Source organism: Podarcis erhardii (genome assembly GCF_964252035.2).
Source record: "Podarcis erhardii genome assembly, chromosome: 2".
Taxonomy (NCBI): Eukaryota; Metazoa; Chordata; class Lepidosauria; order Squamata; family Lacertidae; genus Podarcis; species Podarcis erhardii.
The window spans coordinates 37,287,654-37,309,802 of NC_138498.1; the positions used below are offsets into that span (position 1 = coordinate 37,287,654).

At 43.0% G+C, this 22,149-nt stretch overlaps 1 protein-coding gene across 7 annotated transcripts in view; it reads right to left on the reverse strand.

Annotated features, from left to right (window-relative positions):
* Positions 1 to 22,149, reverse strand: part of JMJD6 (jumonji domain containing 6, arginine demethylase and lysine hydroxylase) — a 93,477-nt gene that overhangs the window by 65,851 nt on the left and 5,477 nt on the right. For 6 of the 7 annotated variants that reach the window (XR_014153601.1, XR_014153602.1, XR_014153603.1 and 3 more), the window contains exons 4-6: positions 20,082 to 20,217; positions 18,970 to 19,108; positions 18,062 to 18,189 (exon numbers count right to left, since the gene is read on the reverse strand). Coding sequence is in view for 4 of the 7 variants with exons in the window: in XM_081850801.1 (XP_081706927.1) it covers positions 18,062 to 18,189; positions 18,970 to 19,108; positions 20,082 to 20,217 (403 nt within the window). In the remaining 3 variants the exon portion in view is untranslated. Of the gene's footprint in view, positions 1 to 13,147; positions 17,046 to 18,061; positions 18,190 to 18,969; positions 19,109 to 20,081; positions 20,218 to 22,149 lie in introns of those variants that run through there. The other variant, XM_081850804.1, reaches the window with a different exon arrangement.

The window sequence follows — 22,149 nt, forward strand, 5'->3', positions numbered from 1 at the left end:
ACCGGGTCCAGGGATGAAAATAATAATCACAATAGCATCAACAAACACATCCTTCCTCCTGCAATCTGGCATCTGGGCTATAGGGGCCTGTTTCTAAGATGTGCTGACTCTGCACTGCTTCCATTTACTTCGCAAAAAAACCAACTAAGGTAGCATATCTCCTAAAGAGATGCCGCAGAGGCAAGCAGCATATGAACCAGAAAACAAAATGAGCAGAGTAAATGCAGGACTCATTTGCCAGGCCCTTTACTAATGTTATTCACTACTCCACACTGGCTTTTTGTACCAAGTTAGACCTCAGATGGAGACCTGAAGCAATTTTAACCAAGAACAGGCCCCCCCAGTTGTTATTTCTGACTAGCTGGAGAAGGTAGCGGTTCGACTCTCAGACTAAGACCAGGAGATCCAGGTTAAAATGCCACAAAGCTCACTAGGTAACCTTTGGTCAGTCATCACATCTCAACCTAGCCTACCTCACAGGGTTGTTGTGGGGATAAAATGGGGGGTATGATACCTTGAGCCCATTGCGGCAAAGGGGGGATATAAATGTAATAAATAATATTTATATAGCACTTTTTGTGGGTTCAAAGAACTTCAGCAATCCTTACCACAACTTGTAAGCAGGTTAGTATTCTTCCCCTGTTAGAGATGGGAGAGTGGGACTGGAAGATATGTATGAGGCAGTGAACAGCACAAACTAGTTAAAGACAGTGACGTCAATGGGATTAAATAATCTTAAATCGAAGTCTTCTGGGTTGGATCCCAGTAAAGCACCCAGACAGGCTCACTGCTCATTAATCTCCTCTGGGCCTGCCACGCTCCTGCACACACTTAACCAGGCACCAGCCCTTTTAGTTGTTCTAACCACGAGCAGCAGGGGTGATGAGAATTATATTCGAACACCATTTGGAAGGAGACACAAGTTTGGTGTCCCACTGCTATTCCAAACCAAATTGGGGGGGAAAACACTTATAAATTACTTTCATTTGGTAAATCCCTTCCAAAATCACCTTTTATTCGGGGAATTATTCAGCTTTGGTGTATGCAGTAAATCAGGAAGCAATGATGATGATGATGATGATGATGATGATGATGATGATGACATAGCAATGCCTAGTGAGATACATCATGGAGAGTAGATTTGAGTTGGAAGCGTTCTGGACTGCAGCTCATGTCGTCTGTCGTTTAGCCGCTACAACACAACAGCTCTTTTAATAGTGCTATTTCTATGGAGTTGCAAAGATTATACACCCAACATAATGGAGGAATCAATGTCCTCCCTCCCCAATGCTGAGTCATGCCATAGTGGTGATGAGGCTAGACTTGGACTCTTCATGAGACTTTACACACACTTTCTATATGCAGTAGATTTTCCTCAACAACCAAGTCAATGTTAGGCAGAGCACATTCTGTGTTGCACTTAGGCGAAAGTGTTGGTGTGGGTGGGGTTGTGCACTGCTTCCCTCTTTTCAAGCCCTCATGGCAGCCTCTTTCTTCAGCAAAGGAATTGTTCTTGGCCTTGTACATGAGGGTGACAACAGTGACTCATCTATCTGGACAGAGTGCACTCCAACAGGAGTGGGGCGGGGGAATGACCAGTGCTATTTTTATGGAAGAAGAGGTGCTGGAACTCACCATAAACACCTCCCTTGTTCTCTTATAATGGCAACGGAGCCCACCTGGGAAGTGCCAGAACTCAGTTCTGGCGAGTTCCTACTGAAAAACCCCCTGGAAATGACCTTAACACAGGGTGCAGTGTTAAGAATGAGGGGATCCCCTCAAATGAACATTCAGACACCCCCCTCCTTAGACTTCCAGCGTCTTAAAAAATGGTCTGCCTGAAGCCACCTGTTGTGATACTTCAATGTGCATCTGTAATCATCCTATATGCTAACAGATTCATTCCTTGAGTGTGGATCCCTGTACAGTATAGCCAAAATGGCCCAGGAGGTGATGTGCAGAAGTACTTGCAGACAGAGAAAAGTACAAAATAGTCTGTAGAAAAATAAAATCAAAGTAGCAGCCCCGCATAAAACAACCCCACAGGGACCGAACATGTTCAGTGGCCATGGGAATGCTGACTGTTGAGGAGGGGACAGGAAAAGGGGGTGGGAGTGGAAATAGAAATGGAGTATCCTAGAAAAAGCATGGCCAAATGTTGCTGCAAGTCCTACTTGTCTGGACTATATCTGAGCTACTTTAAGGAATACGGTTCCAGTGCCAGTCTAGAAGAGAGTGAAGTAATGGGGCATATTTTAGATATTAAGGATTTTAAGCACAACACATGGTTTATAGCCTAACTAGAACAATGGTAGGTTGACAAAGCAGGCAGCGTGTCACCTCTTTGTGTCTTGAAGATGGCTCATTTATTTTTAATCAGAAGCCATCCAGGGCTGGATGCAGAGGCGAGTATTTTTTACCTTTGCTGCATGCCAGTGCCTCCTGCCCTATGCATATCCAGGAGACATCTCTGGGGAAATAGGGGACATCATAATGTGTCTCACTCTCGAGACTATAGGAAAACATGAGACTGTAGGAGGAGATAGGAAGCCAGACCTGTCCTCCTTAAAGGCTGGAGAAGGCACCATGAATGGGGATTATACCTTCATGTATAAAAGTTGCGTCAGGAGTAAGGAGAAGACTTTCCAAGACCACCTCTAGCATTTAGGCTACCAACAGAAAAGACAAAATGCCAAAAGCAGATCCCAAAGTGAGCACAAGCAACTAAAGGTAAAAGGTAATGCATTATTTCCATCAAGCTATTTCAGAAATAAATAAATCAGCACACCTTTGCTTTGGGAATCTTAAAAGTCTCTCTTCTGAATGAGGCCTGCGACATTTACAGCAGCAGCAAGCAGTCATTGCTCACACTTCCTGAAGCAACAGGTGGGCTTCCTGAGCCAGTTACACAAATGGGAGAGAAGGGGATGGAAAGCTTTTCGGGGTCTCCCTTCGGCAGATGCACTGGGCTGTACAAAGAGTGACACCAAGGCAGCTTGTTTGTTACATTCAAAGTTTGGGTTGATGCTGTCAAGAGATCGAGGGTCCTGGATGGCTCTCCCCTGTTTATTACCCTCTTTGACTCGCGGGCTAGGGCAGTGCAAGTATTAGAAGTAATGGCACCGCATGGAACGTGGCATCGCCCTGGAGCTGCGCCCGCCAATTGCCTGGAATGCTGAATGGGCACGAAACGCAGAGCAACAAAGGCGAGGTGCGGCGAGGGGAGTCCTCGGCAGGAGGCGATCCGCGCCTTGATTGGCTGCGGCGGGAGGCTTCGCTCGGCCTTTCGAAGGAGAGCGCATTGACCTCCCCACCAAATACCCGCACAGTTCAAGTCACCGGCTTGGCTCACATGCACAAGTCGAGGCAAACAAGCACAAAATGCAAAAGCTCCGCGATCTACATATATATGCATAAACAGGAATGCTTTAGTGGAGAGCCCTGCATTGCAGGGGGTTGGGCTAGATGACTCTCGGGCTCCCTTCCACACACACACACACACACACACACACACCTGGATCTTACAAGACTCCAAGCACACACTTCTCCCTGGCTCCCCCAGTAGCATCTCCTTTACCTTGCTCTCCTCCTCTTCCTCCTCCTCCTCTTCTTCCTCCTCTTCCTCCTGCTCTTCTACCGCCACCGGAGCGGCAGCGACAGCCGCCGCCGCCTGGCTGGGGATCTTGACCTCCTGCGGGTGGCTCTGCTGTCCGGCTTGGGCAGTCCTAGAGGCGGCGGCGGCGGCGTCCTCGTCCTCCTCGCCGCCTCTCTCCTGGCGCTGCTCTTTCTCCTCCTCGCCCCCTTCTTCTTCGGCAGCCCCGATCTCCTCCTCCTCCTCGCGGCGCCTTCTCCCCTCGCCCTTCACTTCCCCGCCTCCCTCCTCAAGAAGCCGGGGAGGCCCCGCTGCGCCCGGCTCCTCCGCTCCCGCTTCGCCGCCCTCTGCCCCGTCCGCCGGCTCTGCCGCAGCGCTCTCCTCGGCGGCCTCTCGGGGCTCGCCTCCTCCCGGGGCCGCCGCCGCCGCCGCCGCTTTGTCGCCCTCCGAGCCGGTCCTCAGCTTCACAAAGACCGAGGCGAGGATCACGGCCAAGACGGTGAAGAGCAGCGGGACGGCCAGGTAGTACAACTCCGACGCTACATCCATCCCTCCTTCGGCAGCAGCGCCGCCGCCGCCGCCGCAGTCCCTGCGCTGGGGGCTCCGCAGCACCGCCTGCAACGCACCAGCAAGGAGCTGCCGCCGCTAGCAGAGAAGAACCGCGTTCTTAAGGGTAAGAGCGGCAGGCAGCTCCCTCCGATATCTCGCCTCCCCTGGTTCTGCTGTCGCGCAGTGGAAAGAGCTCCGGCGAATTCCACGGTCCCCACGCGCGCCGCGCAACAGCCTGACAGCAGCAGCACTGGGCGGAATCCCGCCTCTCCTCAAGCTGGGTCGGGTTTCACAACACGCGCGTCACGGCCCTGCGCCCCGCCCACCGCCGCGCGCTCCCGCCTCTTAGACCCCTGATGCGGGGGGCGCGCGTTCTCTTTGCTCCTTCTCCCCAGCTGGTATGGGTTGGGCCCAGTCCTTGACGATTATTATTATTAGTAGTAGTAGTAGTAGTAGTATTATGTTTCTATACTACTTTATATTTTTAAGCAAAAAACAACAACTCAAAGTGGTTTACAACCTTAATTAAAACATCAAATAAAACAATCCAGAATGAAACATTGAAGAAAGTGAAATATTATATCATAAGACATCTTACAATATCATCAAATCATAATGGATACATGGGTGTAACCAGGGGACAGTCCCCCCCCCACCTAGTAAATTAAAATACTTAACTAACTGACCAATTGTGTCACAGATAGCTTGGTTCTACACGCCCCCCCATCCTGACCCCAATATAAATCCTGGTTAGGCCTATGAATAGATAAGCACTATGATCAAGCAATCATAAAATCGTATCATAAAATCATATCATGCAATCATCACCCGAGGCCTTTCTTTGTGTGCCTCTTCCGCACGAGGTCCATAGGGTGACAACACAATATTTATGGAATGCTCTGTTCTGCTTCTCCCTTTCAAACTGTGTATATGTGTGTGCAGGGGAAGGGGGGAATTATTTCTGTTTGTTATTATGGTTTGCATGTGTTTTTATATTGAAAACTGACCTGTGATCTTTGGATGAAGGGTGGTGTAGAAATAAAATAAGTAAGAATAACAAGCCTCTTTCCACCAATGAATTGCACTTGCTCAGTTAAGACAACTGGGTGGCCCTGAATCAATCACTCAGCCTCTGCCTCAGTTGCTTACTCATAAAATGGGGACATTAAGCACTTATTTCACAGGAATGAGGAATTATTAAGATTGTAAAACACTTGGTCCATTAAGAGTGCTATATAACTGGCACACTCTCTCACATGCAGCCAGCCCTTCACCACCGTAGCAGAACTAAGCTCAAACCCATCTTCCACTTAAATACCCTGTCTGCTATGGATTATCTCCTTCCACCCAGCAAGGGAGGTTCTTTCTGTCCATAATCTCCAAAGCCAAGCAACAATTAAGGTTGGTTTAGCAATTCAGTTGTTTTGTTCCTCAGTATACAAGGGGAAATCTTGCAAGAGGGAATCTCCTTTACATCTTCTCCAGAGATTTCCCTGGCTTAGTGCTAAGTACTTTCCCTGCCTCTTTGCTACACTAAGTGAACATCCAAAAACTTCTCTGCTCACCTTCCCCTATTCCTAGAACACATTTTTAAAATACTTAGTACAGCTGGGATGTCTGTTTCTATTTGCCTTCAGCAGAAGTTGGTCAGGATCAGGTCCAGAGACCTCCCTCATGAATGGAGATGGTTAGTCTATTAAACCAAGTTAGGAATGAAGGTGAGCAGTGGGCTGAGAAGTGTTGTTTCCCTGTTTTTGAAAAGTATCGTAGCTGAAGAGCCTTTGGCTTCAAAGCAAGGTAGAATCTGATGTGCTGGCAGCAGCCGCCGCCGGTTAAACCACAGAGGTACAGCTTCCCTTAGAGACACCTGTGCCATTTGTCACACACACCGGCTTTTTGCATTGTTCAGTCTACTTCCCACAGCAATGCCTTGCTTAGCAAGGCAGGAAGAACAATCCTTCATGTACCACAAAAGGAGGCACAAGGTGACAGAAAACATCTCTGGACAATAGGGCCATGCTTTTCCTCTTTTTAACAGTCCTAAATACAGTGGTACCTCGGGTTAAGTACTTAATTTGTTCCGGAGGTCCGTTCTTAACCTGAAACTGTTCTTAACCTGAAGCACCACTTTAGCTAATGGGGCCTCCCACTGCTGCTGCGCCGCCGGAGCACGATTTCTGTTCTCATCCTGAAGCAAAGTTCTTAACCTGAGGTAATATTTCTGGGTTAGCAGAGTCTGTAACCTGAAGCACATGTAACCTGAAGCATATGTAACCTGAAGTGTATGTAACCTGAGGTACCACTGTATTGATTAAGCCCTGCAAGGTTTGTAAGTCTGGTAGCAGATTGCTGTCCAGAAGTAAAATTTATCTGTGCTGTTACAGACTCCCCCCAAGCTATCAGGATAGATAACTACGGTATGCCCTGGCTTGCCAACAGGAAAGGGAAATTAAAGCTCGCATGCCAGACTCATATCCTAGGGCTGCTAGGTGCTGGCCTGTAAACAGAGAAATTAGTCCTGCAGTTCTCCATCCTGCTTCAGTCATGGGGGGGGGGGGGAGAGGGGGAGAGGGGAAGAGGGGGAGAGAGAGAGAGAGAGAGAGAGAGAGAGAGAGAGAGACTGCACCATAACCTTGCAGTCAACGCAGATGCAGCCTTCAGTGATGTTTACTGGTCTCTAGTCATTGCCAGGAAGCTGGATGGCCAGATATTGTTTGCACAGCCTTGGGAAAAAAGATATGGTACAGGGTGGCTGCTGGAAGCGGCTGAAGTTTTACCCATCTCTCCATTTTACTGATTTTACATTGTTTCTTTTGTAAAAACAAAAACCGACAAAGAGGTCAGCTTCAGCCTTCTTTGGTTCATTTTAAGATTCTGAAGTTTGTATGTAACATCACAACTCTGGTAGGATAAGAGAGGGTTGGCTTTTATCCACATCCTCGCTAAACATATCCCCAATTTTTTTCAATAGATTTATAAATGAATCGGCGCAGGTGCTCAGCATAGGGCTGTCTTCAATCAAGTCCTCTGACTAAGACAAGGGCTTCTGCCAATGAAACAGGATGTTCTTTTCCCACATCTGCTCTGGGGGTTTCAGGAACCCCTAGAACAGATCAGGAGGAATACATGGGGAGGAAAGAAGAGGAAGTTCCTTTGTGTAGGTGGTGGAAGCCTTTGTGCTACTGGGACAAATTTGCTAGGTAGAACTCAGTCTCTAGCTCATGTTACAGTTCTCAGTTTTGCGTGAAGTCTTGAGGGGTCCAGTGAGTGCAATACGTTGTACTGAGACAGAAAAGCAGGAGTAGGGAATTCTGTGGCCCTCCAGGTGTAGCTGGACTTCAAACCCCCATCAGCCCTAGCCAGCATGGCCAATGGTCAGAGATGATGACAGTTGTAGTTCAAGAACATAGAGCCACAAGTCATCCCCATCTCTGTACACACAGCTTGTGAGACTTCACCAAAGGCTTGAACTGATAGAGTCTGCATTTTTACAGATCCAGGAACCATATTTAATCCAGACATGAATCTGGGGATCCTTTTCTTTTCTTTTTTTCTTTTCCATACATTTGTGTGGTGGTAGCATGACTGTTATGACCCACCTTAGATCACCTTTGTTGAAGAAAAAGGGTTTTAATGCTCCCGGTATTGGGCAGTCCGGCCTCATGTGAGTGCCTGGTTAGAGGTCTCTGTGTGCAGAGAGGCTTGCAGCCATACACACACTTTGATTTTATGCTACTAGCTTGCAGGTCAGAGAAAACGTGAGTCATCATCAGTAATAAGTGATGGGTGCAGGGCTGCTCCCATTTTCTAAAATATATGAATAGTAGTTCCAGTTGGCATTTGGGACTACTTCAGCCTTTAAGAGTTGTAGAAAACAAATCCACCCACCAAATCACATTCTCACAGGTTTGCATTGTTTCCTTTACAGCAGAAGGCAGAGGCGTCCCAGCCACCAGGCAGGGGAGGCCACTGTTTCAGGCAGCAGAAACTCCTCAGGCGTCATGCCTGTGGGTGCCTTGCCTACCCCACGGGAGAAGCCCCACCACAATCAGCACCAATTTTGGGCACGTTTGCAGCCATTTTGGGCAAGATCTTACCTGAAACCAGTGCAATCTTACCCTAAATCAGCGCTGATAGTGGTGCCACTCCTCTGACAATGGCGCATGCGGAAGGATGCATGGTGGTGGCAGAACAGGTGGCAGCAGATGGCAGAAGCAGAACTTCTCCTTTAATCTCAAGCAACAAAATGGGACACACCATCCCTAGCAAGAGGGCATTAATCAAGCTCACCTCTGGAGACAAGGGCCACATTCCAGCATGCCTTTAAGGGACAGGGTTTGTTTTCTTTTGATTTTGTCCTACTTAAGTCAACAGAGCCAATATAAATTCTCTCCGAGTTCTAATGTGACCTTTATATATTAATATTTTATGCATTGCCTGGGATAGGGAGACCAAGTAAATCCACTTAAAAGAACAGTGGACTGGCCAAGGCAACATCTCCAGGGTTGTAGCTGAGATTGTCTTTCAGGCTAATCCTATCAAGACGGTGATCATTAACATGCGGATAATTATATTCTTAGTAACAAACAGCCATAACACCTAATCTTCTCCTCCATACAGCTTTATATCTCACAGGAAAGGGATAAGCAGAGCTGGACTGTTAGCGATCGCTCCCTTTTGGACGGTGCTAAGGCACATCTAGGAAGCGTCAGCTGGCTGGTATTTCTTCTCTTTTGTTAGACAATATACAGTTGCTAGATACGTCAGTGTCATTTTTCAGAATGGACTATGACAGAAAAGGGAAGTGAATTCTCTTTAAATCTTTAGCATTAGAACATCTCTACCTTTCTCTCTGCTTGACTCAAATCTTTGGGAAGGTCTGGGCTAGTTGCCTCCAAGTTTCATTTTGGCAGGTAAAAGTAATAGATGACAGAACTGGCCTCTGATACAGTTTTCCAGTTCTCTGATTTTATCAGAGTAGCTCCCACACTGACTACTTCTGTGTGCAAGAGGGAGCAATTGCTACAAGTGAGCCAGATATACAGCACATCAGTGAAAGGCCATAGCCTCTATTTTGTTTGTTGCTTAAATTTCCATTTTGCAGAAGTGCTTATATGGACACACTCAATATGGACATTTATGGATTTTGAGTATCTAGCTAAGAAACACCCAAAACTTGATTATTATTATTTTTTTAAGGGAGTACAGTATAAGAACATAAAAATAGCCTGCTGGATGAGGCCAGTGGCCCATCTAAACCCAGCATCCTGTCTCACAGTGGCCAACCAGATGCTCATGGGACGCATGCAGCCAGCAACCAAGTATATACAGTGGTACCTCGGCTTAAGAACTTAATTCGTTCTGGAGGTCCATTCTTAACCTGAAACTGTTCTTAACCTGAAGCACCACTTTAGCTAATGGGGCCTCCTGCTGCTGCCGCGCTGCTGCTGCACAATTTCTGTTCTCATCCTGAAGCGAAGTTCTTAACCCGAAGTACTATTTCTGGGTTAGTGGAGTCTGTAACCTGAAGTGTCTGTAACCCAAGGTACCACTGTAGTCTTATGTGACTGAATATATTGGTTCTCAGAACCTCTGACAAAAAAGGAAATCTATGGACTGGGAATCCTTTTGAAGATTCACCGATGAAGAGCCATAGATCTGTACAAAGGGTTGATGTGGCAATCCATTTCAAGAAGGGATAGGGAACCTGGTGCTCTGCAGTTGCTGCTGCTCTGCAACTCTCATCATCCCTGAAAATGAACCATGCTAACTAGAACGGATGGAAATTGGAACAAAACTTCATGAGGGTCACAGGTTTACCTCTCCCGGTTATAAGGAAGTGATAGCATGGTTTGCCAAGATTCTCCCCCTCCCCCTTACTTAAATGACCAGGTTGTTGGTGTCTGCTCTCCTTAGTCCAGATCACCCCATTATTGGAGATAAGGGCCAGTTCTTCATCAAACGGTGTCTAATTTTCAACACAGATGGGTAGCCGTGTTGGTCTGCCATAGTCAAAACAAAATAAAAAAAATCCTTCCAGTAGCACCTTAAAGACCAACTAAGTTAGTTCTAGGTATGAGCTTTCGTGTGCATGCACACTTCTTCAGATACTACTGGAAGGAATTTTTTTATTTAATTTTCAACAGACCAAGCTCTTCCACAGAACACTCAGCTGATTTCAGCAGTTTGCTGCCCTCTACTGGAAAAGCGTGGTCCTCCAAACAAATATCTAAGCAGGAAATTGACAGCAAGGACAACTGCAACTATGGTGGCCATATGCAGACTCAATCGCTTTAGAATGGAATGGACCTTATTGAGAAAAACAAGGTAGGAAAGGATAGTTGAGCGCCAGCACTATTTCCAATGCACAAAGACATGTCAACCTAATTTGTAAACAACCAGTGTGTGTTTGCATAGCCAATCCACAACTAAACCATGGCATGGTAACAGAGCAAATCAGTTAACATCTGAAGTGGGAGAGAAAATCCCTCTTCCCTTCTCACTATTATGATTACTTGATAATTAGGGAATTGCCTGCCACATACATGTCCCAGGTGAACTACAGCCATGTCCTTAAAAGGCAGAAAAGAACAACCAAGTGTAGGTTTAAAATCACAAAATGAACACCTAAGGCAGGTAACTTTTCCATTAGCTGAAAAGGCTTGCAGAAACAAAAATGGTGCCAGTTGTTTCTAGAAAGCATACATAGTGGGCACCTGCCATTATCTCAGCAGAAATGCTGCTCTGTAGAATAGGGGCAGCTATACTGAAAGCCCTGGTCTGAATTACTGTGGGGCTGGCTTCTGGTATCTTTTAAAGTATCTTCTGGTATCTGGAACTTTTAAAGACTAAGTCTCCTACAGAATGCAGTATATAAGGGATATAAAAGGAGAAAGTGGCTGGCAGTAGACTGACAGCCAATGCAAATCCCACAAACAAGATGGTACCATACAAAAGGGATTCTAGCAGAAGGACAGTGAAACACTTTCCCTACCAGTGCTGCAGAGGGAGACCATGAAGATGAAGGCAAAGCTTCAAATAAGCTGTTGTTCAGGTTCAAGAATCTAAATCCTATACAACAGAATTGTAAGAATTTGCAAAGTCTTAAGAAACTGATGTAGGTGGCTTCCTACAGAGTTCAGTGGGGCTTACTTTCTAGTAACCATGTACAGTATACTTGGATCACAGCTTCAGCCATTTCCTGGGCTGGCTATTGTAGGACCCTGCGACCACCATTCAACTATCAGACTCTGCTGTCTTGAAGTTAAATGGAGTATTATTCATAGCTGCTGGCAGAAACAGGAAAGGCCAAATTTTACAGTGGGCTGCACAGGAGGCAAACATTGTTCATTGCTGAATGCACCTAACTGAATTAGAAAAAAGTAGAAGTGAATACTAGACCCATCAAGGATATGGGGTCTTGTAAAAATTGACCACGTTGATACACTGGTATATTAAGCTGGAGCAAGTTTGGGAAAAGAGGAACTTGTGGACAGTAAAGCAAACAGAACAAGGGATAGAGGTACTCTGTGAGCACTTGCAATCTCAAACAGTCACAGAACATAGGCAGGAAAGTGTGTTAAATGTTTAGGGTTTTGATTGGGACATCTGGTGAATATTTTAAAGGATCATAACAGGGAATTGTATTATTTTCAGAAATCTCAGCAAGACTAAGTGAACCCATAACTGGGATGAGCTCATGGTGGGAAAGGCTACTGAATTCTGCAGTGTAGGTCAAAGTCACATGTGGAGAAAGAGGGAGAATCAGAGGGAGAATCATTATGTTTGAGATAGCCATCTTATATGGAACCCAAGGTTTAAGAACTATATAAAAAAGGGCAAAAGCATGATGGGTGTGATTCGTTTGGATTTGGACCACCAAAGCTGTGGGTGCATATGGGACTCTGGGGTGACAGGTAAGAACTGCTACCTTGAATCTCTACCGTTTAAGAAATGCCTCGTGTTTCTTCTTTTAAATATATGTGTGACTTTATTGTTTCAAATGTTTGTAAGAAATTGTGTGAAACTTGTTTAAACCATAACCACATTTGTTCCAATTGCACTCTAAATCCAGAGAAAGACCAAGGTCAACAAAAAGGTGATTGGAAAGCTTTGTAGGAGCTTCCAGATCAAACTCTGGTAACTAATTAAAGTCTCCTAAAAATAAATTCCTACAATATAATTTCAGAGGTTGGATGGCCATCTGCCATATGTGATCTAGTTGAGATTCTTGCATTGTAGGCGGTTGAACTAGATGACCCCAGGGTCATCTAGTTTATTTTGTTTTGACTATGGCAGACCAACACGGCTACCTATCTGTAACTGGAACCCAGGGTACCTTTCATCTGTACAATTCTATGATAATAGACTATTCCCTTTTTTTACTATTGATGAGTTTTTTAGTAAAACATATCTAATTCCTCTCAGCCACATAACTGTAGCCTAGCACTGAGTAAGTAGCACACCGCCTAGCATGCATAGAGAGCGAAGCAGAGATTCACAACCTCTTTTCAGATCTATGTGGTTGCTCTGTCTAAGTAAAGGATGTTGCAACTTCCAGTTAAGCCATATCAAACTTATGTTTCATTTGTCTGATATGGCTTAACCGAAAGTTACAAGTTAAATAAAGGTAATCTGTTCTGTCTCTGATATCCTTATCGAGGCAATACGGGTTGATTAAAAAGTGCTACACAAAACTAAAGGCCAATTCACTGTTGCTTTCAAATGTATGTATTGCAGAAGCATGAAGTCACTTTGGGCTTCTGATTTCCTCTATGCAGAAGGGTACAATACTATCTAAAGCATTTCCTAGAAAATGCAAGGCAGTAATCAGGATACAAATTCAATAAGAAGTTGAAGCTCTAGCAGAAGATATATTCTAGTTAGCATACTGCACTGAATCAAGTATTTCAGAATCCTACAAATTGTGACACTGCAAGTTAGATACTGCACATAAGGAAAAAGATTATCACCCAATGTTTAGATGAAAGCTAAGTACAAGTGAAGTAATGGAAAATAAGGCTTTATTTTAAAAAATTTAAAAATGAAAAACATGAAAATCATTCAGAGAACAATTCAGAGCACTCCCACCCTGGTTCCATTAAATGATTAGACTTAACGAGTTGTTAGAGGAGCTGGCACTTTAAATGTTGCTGAAACAGTCCAGAGACTTCGCCCCTCACAAAAGGGAAGAATGGAGCTAGTCTAAGGGCCTCTCAGGTATCCTCAACACAATGACCCAGTCATTAGGAATTTGAGAAAGAAAAGGTTTTAGCACATTTCCCCAAGTAAGAAGTGGCTGTTGCTGAAAGCTGTTCAGAAAAAAAGGTTGATCCAGTTTAACTGAAATATGCATGAAGAGCTAATAAACCCAGGACTTTCTTTGATGCAATCACAAGCTCTAAGTGAAATTTTTCATCAGATGGGTAACTGTAAAACATGCATCCTTTTAAAATGCATAAAGTGCCTCCATTAACAAAGCATATGTTCTAATAACAGTACAGCATTAAGGACCTGAAAATAAAGTCTGAGCTAGAGATATATTTATTTGTTAAGCCCCTGTTGCTTAATTAGTGTTTAATAATGATCCTGGCTAGGATCATTATAATCTCATAATATAAGTTTCTAGGTATCATAGTTATAAAAAAGGCAAGTATTAGCCATTGGACTTTTAGGCAGCAACTTCAGGTCTAACTGCAGCTGTCATAATATAAACACTGCATTGGTTTTCAAAGAGGCACATTAAGGGGGGGGGGAGTTTGTGAAAAGCAGTATCTTTAAAATAAGAGTTGTGATTTAAACAACGATCAGCTGTAATTTTTCTCTGCAAGGATTATTTAGAAGCAATATTGCAGTTTTCACACTCTTGTCACCCCATCACAAAGGAATCATTAAACCAGAAGCTTGGAGTTATTTACTTCTGCTTGCAACCCTGGGCAAGTAAAGAATTCAGGATCCTTATTCCCAACCCACCACTATCTGAATGATTGGTACTTAACAAAACCAATTTACTTTCCTCCAGCATGACAGCTGCCTGGCTTCAACTCCGCAGAACAGGAATATAGTTGGCATTTGGCAAAACAATGAAAATGACAACACTGAAAGAGCGCAACTGAAAGGAGCTAGCCAGCTACTCAGATGCAAGATGTACATTCCTATAAATAAAATCTACAATTTTTTTAAAGAAAGAAAGCCCAAGTTTAATGTGGGTTTTTTTCATCAGTTTGGGAGATCTGGAATAAAAATATTCCCTAGTACAGTAACAGAGGCAAATGGCATCTATAAATGAACAAATCCCACTTGTGGAAGATATACGATACATTTAAAAAGGACACTGATTGTAGCTGAACACTGACATGTTTAGTTGCCTGTGGTGACTATTCCTAAAAAAATATAACTGGCTTAACCCTGAAATGCCAAATATCCATCAGCTTTTGATACAAAGAAAAAAGCCACCGAAGTTTGTGTTTTAATAGCATATTTGATACAAGACAGAGAAAGTTAGCATATTGTACCCAAATGGCAGGGCTCTTCAGCCTCACCCACCAAGCATACTTAGCCCCCAACTTCCAGATGAATTTTACTGATCAACTCAGTGAAGGTTTGTAATCCTAGTTTAAATAAATGTACATGGCTGAACAAATGTATCTGCATCCCAGTATGACAAACAGGAATTAAGACTTCTAGGTAAAGATGACATTCCCTGCAAACCTAGTGCATAAAGGCCACACAGAATGTATTACACAACTCTCCTTTTTTAAACACAGAAAGCAAAACAAATACACTTTCAATATTCTAAACCTCATGGTTGCAAGGAATACTTTAACAGCACGGGCAGATTTTGCCAAATTCTGATTGGCATGCCGAAGGTTATTGATGCAATCCACGGTTGTCAAACAACGTAATAGCAGGAAGCAAGGCTAGAAAAGACCTTTGCCCAAGATATTGAAAATGCTGCTGCCAATGAGTAAATATTGGGCTGACTCAGGCTGCTTCAAATGTTCTGGTCAATGTTAAGATATCTATACTAGTCCTAATTCCTTTCCTGTTGCTGTTCATCTGCCTCCTGAGTTACAAGTTCTTGGGTACCAGGCCACAAAAAAATTGGAACATAAAGTTATACAGATACAGCTTCCCAGGAAGTTGTAAAATCCAGGGGTATGCAAGGTAAATTCACCTGGTTACTTTCATCCGCTATAAATTTTGGAAAGGTGTTTGTGCGTTCGCTATGCATTTGGATCCTTCTTAAGATATTGTAACTAAACTTTGCATGATAGTTCCTGAGTTCAGACATCAGGTTCTCCTCAATGTTTGGATGCAATTTTGAATCAAGATAGTAGACTGAACCTTACAAACGATACTGATTTTAACTGCACTGGCTGAGCAGCATCAGGTACAAGTCTGCTAGTTTAACCCAAGTGTTTTAAGGAAAAAGAGCCTGGGAGAAAACAGTTATGGGATACAGAAGGCAGCCATCCTTTTAACACATACTGTTGGCATTCACAAAAAATGATAGTTTTGTGCAAGTATGGAGTTAAGGCTGGCAAGTGATATGTGGATCCCTGCCTGAGTGATATGGTAGTATTTTGGAAATGAATAATTAGTACTTTCACAGTGCATCAGCCAGTAGATGTGAATTCTCCCTAGGTTGCTGGTAATAGGGGTAAGTAGAAAAACAAAAAGAGAATTGAGAAGCATACCCAATTAATCATTAAACTTGCTTTTAAGTGTTATTGGGGCATCAGACCTTTTCACTATATTGCAGACCTTCATTGTAGAGACTGTTGTGTATGGAGGTACAAGACCCATCTTAACACATAACACCCATCTCCATTAACAAAACAAAAAACTTTGAAGCAGCAACATATCCTGAAAGAATACAGCTACCTTAAGATACACACAACCACATCTTATTTCAAGACAAAACACACACACATAAAAATACCTGCCATATTACAACAGCAGATACGAGTAGGAAGTTTCTGGGCTGCAGAGAAGCAGTTCTTCATAAAATGGGTTTTTTATTGTATTTTTTCAGACTCCATACACTCCATATAAAAAAGCTTTACCTTCATATAATGTTTCCAGAAGCTCCCACAGGGAGAGGTAAAAGAGGCAACTACAGCTTCTTCCATACCTATTTTTCTGGGGCAAACTTACAAGCTTACTGCAAAATCCAGCAGCTTTTCTTTAAAATAGAAAGCATATTAATTGTGGAAATGGACTGCTGGTTCAGACATTACATTTCTCACGAATCTTATTAGTCCATGGTTGGTTTTGTGTCATCAACAAGTTAAGAATTACAAAAAGGTGCTTTTTACAGGGTGATCATTTTTTACACAACAGAAGGGTACTTGGTTGGATATAGCTAACACAGTGTCTCTTTTTGTGCTCAAGTTAAAGGATCTGCTGACTAGTTACATGCAGCAGAGGTTATAGTTCTGACCTCCAGTTGTAGTGCACGAGAACTCAACTTGTAAACATATGACAATGTTGGACCTTGACACAGGCTTTCAGGAGCTACCTGCTTATTTTTAAGATTACGTTTTGAATAGATATTCCCCATTTTCTTTTGCCGACTGCATGGAGTTGTGAGCCACAGCACAGCCTTGCAGAGGGCAGCATTGTCTTCTGATGTATAACAAAGCTTGTTTGATGGAGTGCAGAAAGTTTTGAGAACATAGAAATCTCTAGTTTTCTCCTTTAGGAAGCAAGAAGTCAGCAGGTAATGGCAAGTAGAAGTTTGGATTTAAAAAAATAATAAAAAGGAGTGGTGAAGACTTGAGAAAGCTCCAAGCATACAGCTGACAGGAAGAATAGAAGACTGCTGGCTGGCTGCAACTGCCTTTAGATGGGTCTTGTTATCTTTCAGGGATGAGCACGGCTTCCACAAGATTCCCTAATCCTGTCAAAAATAACAACAAAAATAAAAACACAACTTCCTGTCATGTCAGGGCATGCATCTTTTAGCTTATGCAAGATGGCAGTAAAAAAAAACTTTTCATAGAGAATGTAATGCACCTCAAGCTTCTTGGAAGTAGCTCCAGTTCTTCAATACATTTACTGCAGCGGAATCAGAAGTGGCTAGCCAATCATATGAATATCTGAGAAAAGTACTGACATAAATAGCTGGGAAAGAGCCTTTAATTACCCAACAATTCCCATCCTGCTAGCCTTCAGACCACACAAGCAAGAGAGATGAGATGCCATCTTAAGATGTTTACCTCAGCCACAAGCCTTACCAAGAGCAGGACAACAGCTCTTCAGAGATCCATTTTTTTGTCTTAAAAGCAGAAATTCCTAAGCTTCATATCAACAGGATCCACCAATAGATAGTATGGTCAGAATCCACCTGCTGCCTCTGAAGAATGACCCAGTGGTACAAGAGACACCATTTCTTTTCCTTTGTTACCTACCACCCACCATTGGAAGCTTACCAGGCATAAGCTCTGACCTACTATTTGAACATCAACATCTACAACACTGCAAATACATGAAGTCAAGGCTACAAAAAACTACAAAAACCTGAGAAGTATTTTCCAAGATATGATTAGCTATTCAAGTCTCATTCCTCAGTTGCCAGCTCTAGCACTTAACACCCCTATAAGCATGGAATCTGATTCTCTTTCCTAGAAATAGAATTTTTATACCTTAACAACATTACCATTTTCAAGTGAAGGAGTTGTGAGTTGGACAAGCAATCAAAATGAATCAAAAGTGAAGAAATCTAGGCACTTTTTGATAAACAGAAGTCCCAGTTTAGAGCATTAGAAATGAGAAAGGAGATGTGTGGGGTAAGGTGGGTTACAAGCACATGGTGAAGCTACCTCCCTTTACGGACAACTCCCTTATACTCTCCTTGTCTGCAATTAGCAGCCCAGCCCCCCAAATCGGACGAGCTTCCATAAGTTGTTTGGTCACCTGGAGGAGCTGCGCTCTTTGCTCACGCAGTCATCGTGGGAGCTTGTGTCGCCATTCCCCATCATGCTGCATGTCCTTCGCTTTTTCCTTCTATGCATCATTCCTTCCGTCTCAGAGCTAGAATCACACTAAACAAGAAATGACCGTAATAAATCCTGACTATCAAAACAGCAATTCTGATCACTGATTAGTAATAATGGCTAGCCAATAATAATGTCTACATTGCCTGAGGAACAGCATTATTTCACGGTGACATCTGAAGTGATTACGAGGCTCCTAGAATCTGAGCTGTTAAGAGTCTGTTATATTCCTATTTAGATGTCCAAAGATGGGGTAGAATGCAATTAAGTCTCATGTTTTAACATGATGGTTACACTTCTAGAATCTAGGCCAAAGGTGGAGGTGGACCCATATCCGTTGGGCTTTGGCCCAAGATTTGGAAATTAAGCCACTTCAGTATTCCTTGGTGGACTGTGCCTGGAGACTGACTTTTTCAGCTCCCTAGATCTTACAGTGGCATATCACATGTACAAAATTAGAAGAAGAATTAGAAGAAGAAAAAACAAGCATAGCTTAATGGTGACCGAGTGTGCTCACTCCCCACAGAATGTTGCTTGAATAGAGGGGGGAAATGAAAAACATGATGGTTGACCCTGAACAGGAGCACCCCACACTGCCACCTTTTGCTGAAGATTCACTTGTTGATATTACTGACCATCAAAACCTTTTAGATCATCTGCAGTGGTTGGGGAATATAGAAACCATTTATATATGGGACCAGAACTAGTGATGCAATCATTTTTGCTAAAGCACACCACCTGAAAGTCAACATCCCCCACTCTAGAACTGTTGTCATACAACCCCACCCGTGACTTACAACATGTGGCATGTCTGATGTAGTAACTTACCTCTGAATCAGAGTCTGAAGAACTGGAACTTGAAGAGCTGGACGAATCACTAGAACTATCAGAAGCAATGCCTGTTGATTCCTGTAAGTCAACAGAATCTGCTAGTGCAGCCAGCTCAGGATGTTCCTGTTTTAGGACCCTTGAAGACAAATTTTCAAGAAATATTTGTTGGCAAACAAACTAATGGATATACATGCAGATGGCAACATTATTGTACATTTTGCATCTTCAGCCCATATGACACAGCAGACTATTTCACTAGCCAAATGCATCAGCTACAATTCTGGAGTCTGTGTTTACATGCAACTTGGAGTGTTTATTAAAAGTAATTTAACAATATTGACTGGGGTTCTCATGTACAGTATCTAGGTAAAATAAGAAATGGGATACAGATGTTCTCAATTCCCAATATGTTGCTTAAATGTGATCTAAATTCACTCAACAGTTCAAGCAGGCCTGTTCCCATAATGTAACCATTGCAACTTTGAGCTTGCCACCAAAAATGCCAGTTGCTGGAAACAACAGGAGAGGGCTATTGCCCATATGTCCTGCTTGTAAGCGTCTCAAAAGGAATCTGAAAGGCGAAAATGAGAAACAGGTCGTTGGACTAGATGGGCCTTTCCTTTTGATCAGTTCAATGGGAAGCCAGATCAGACTACTCACATAGGTAATCTGAGAAATGAGTACTCACAACAGAGTGAGAATGCATCTGTTTCTAGAATAACTTTAACTGATGCTCAAAAACATCCTTTTTCACCATGATAATACATTTCAACTACTGAAATAGCATTTTTATTTGATAGCTGGTAATTGTAAGTTTAAACAAAGTGTTCAAATGCATTCCCTGTCTTAAACTATATGTTTTAAAACACAGTTGAGTCACCTTATTGAATCTTGAAATCCAGAAGCCTAATTCTCCTTCTGGACCACATGCAAGATGTTGCTATTAGAAAGCCACAATCTTTTTCCAAAATGCAAAAACAAGTACACCTTCATCACTTCTGTCTTTCAGATATTCTGTCAAGCATCATTCCAGGCGTACGCAGGAAGCAACATTTAGCTTGTACTGCCAGCATCTGGGAAACCACAGAAGTAATGATCACATCTCTCACCTGTACCATTTTCTTGATAATTTTGGTCTTCCCCTTACTGTCTTGTGCCACACCACAGGGAAATTTGTACAGCTGGCAAAGTTCTGAGTGACAGCAATAGTTGTGTCAAGATTGAGAACTACATGCCACCAGCCACCTACAAATGCAACACCACATAAGGTTATAAACAACCAACCGAAGGAAGCTATTTTTAAATGTAGGCTTGAAAATAGGGAAAAGCATGTTTGGAAACAGAGGTGTATAAGAAGCGTCTTTGAAACCCATGTCTCCCGTACAATACTCATTCCAATAATGTCTTGGGATAAACACAAAGGTTTACAAATTTGGTCAAAAGTGGCAGTCACCTCTGCCTTAAAAGTGTGAGGAAAGGGGAGAAATTTTTCACCTTTCTAAAAAGCAGTGAGAGGTCGGCAAGGCCCTCTGCAAAAGCTACTCCCCAAGTACTCTGTAATGTGCAAGGGATGGGGTCTTTTCTAAATCACTTCAGGCCAGGCTTTAGCAGGCAACAAAAACAAGTTGAGACTTTTCCTGCTTTTATAGAGAACCCCAGTTCCTAGTCAGTGGTCATCTTCACACATTGTGATAAAGCATGCAGTGTTCAGCATGATGTGCATGAGTTGTGTGGCTCAGACTGACATAACCCATCGTCCCCACAGTCAAGAGGGCGACTTCAGCAGCATTTCATTTTACTTTCACTGGAACAGGAAAATGTTCTTAAAACCCTGACTAGCTTAAAAAGAGAGTTTCAGAAACCAGGGTTTGAAGCTGGCTTGTTTTAAAACCGACAACCAACTTTGTTACAAGCTACAATCCCTGGTCTTTACAACAGGACAAGCTGAGATAAGTGAAACTGAACAATGTCAAAATCTTCCTTCCTGACATGGAGGACAGAGTAGTATGTAGACCAAAGGCGTACAACCATAAAAACAATGATGAAAAACAGTATCCTACTGCATTATAAACAAACTGAAAAAGGAAAAAACAACCTACTTTGGGAGGAAAGGCAGGGTATAAATTTATAAATAAAGCAAACCCATATATGGGAATGAAAATGAGTATTTTTGTCCCCAAATCAACCCCTGACTGACATCGATGAAGAAAATTCAGAGCGGCAGAGCATGACACTACATAAGAAGAGGAAAAGGGACTGCTTAGCAAACAGTGGATAAATAAAAGGGTTTCCTTATACTCTGGGACTGTTCACCTGATGAGCCATCCTTCTAGGACAGCCTTCCCCAACTTGGTGTCCTCCAAATTTATTACACTACAAATCTCATCAGCCCCTGCCAGCATGGCTGATGGTCAGGGCTGATCTGGACCTACTCTATACGTTCTCCACAGAGAGAACATGCGATGCAGTCCAGTCCCTTGCAGATTTACCTGGAAGTACGGCTCACTGGGTTCAATAGGATTTAGAGTGTTCACTTGCTTGGAAGTCCTACCAAACATGGTGAGACTTGCTTCCAAATAAATCTGTGGAAGGCTGGGCTGTTAGCCACAGCATCCAATCAATATATCAAGTAAGACAGAAGACGCAACGAACTTTAAATGATAAATGAAATGGAAGCACAATAGCTTGGTTTTTATTTGGGATCTTATTGTTTCAACTAAATAAAACTATTGTATTTAAACAAAACTGTTTTGTTTTGCTTCAGTATGGTTTTAAAAGAACAAAGGAGTCACAGAAGAATGGAATTCTGTTTCCTCCACTGTTAGTGCCATACTTAATATGTAATCTATGTTGCACAGAAACTCTGTATCAAATACCAGAGATCTATTTTTAAGCTGACTTTTTATGACAAGAATGTTAATTTCCCTCACATATGAAGCTACAATTAAAGACATGATCAATTGATTACATTTACACATTTCTTATGAAAGTTATAAGCACCTAAGACAAAAACAGTTTATAAAGGAAACTGACAAGGCAACTCATGTTAACTGAAGACTGTGATATATTTCTGATACGGAATCAACAGTTCTACAAAGACAATTGTCACCTGACCAAAAATCCTCCAAACACAAGAGACAGAGGCCTACTCCAGTCTGGTTATTATGTGACATCTGG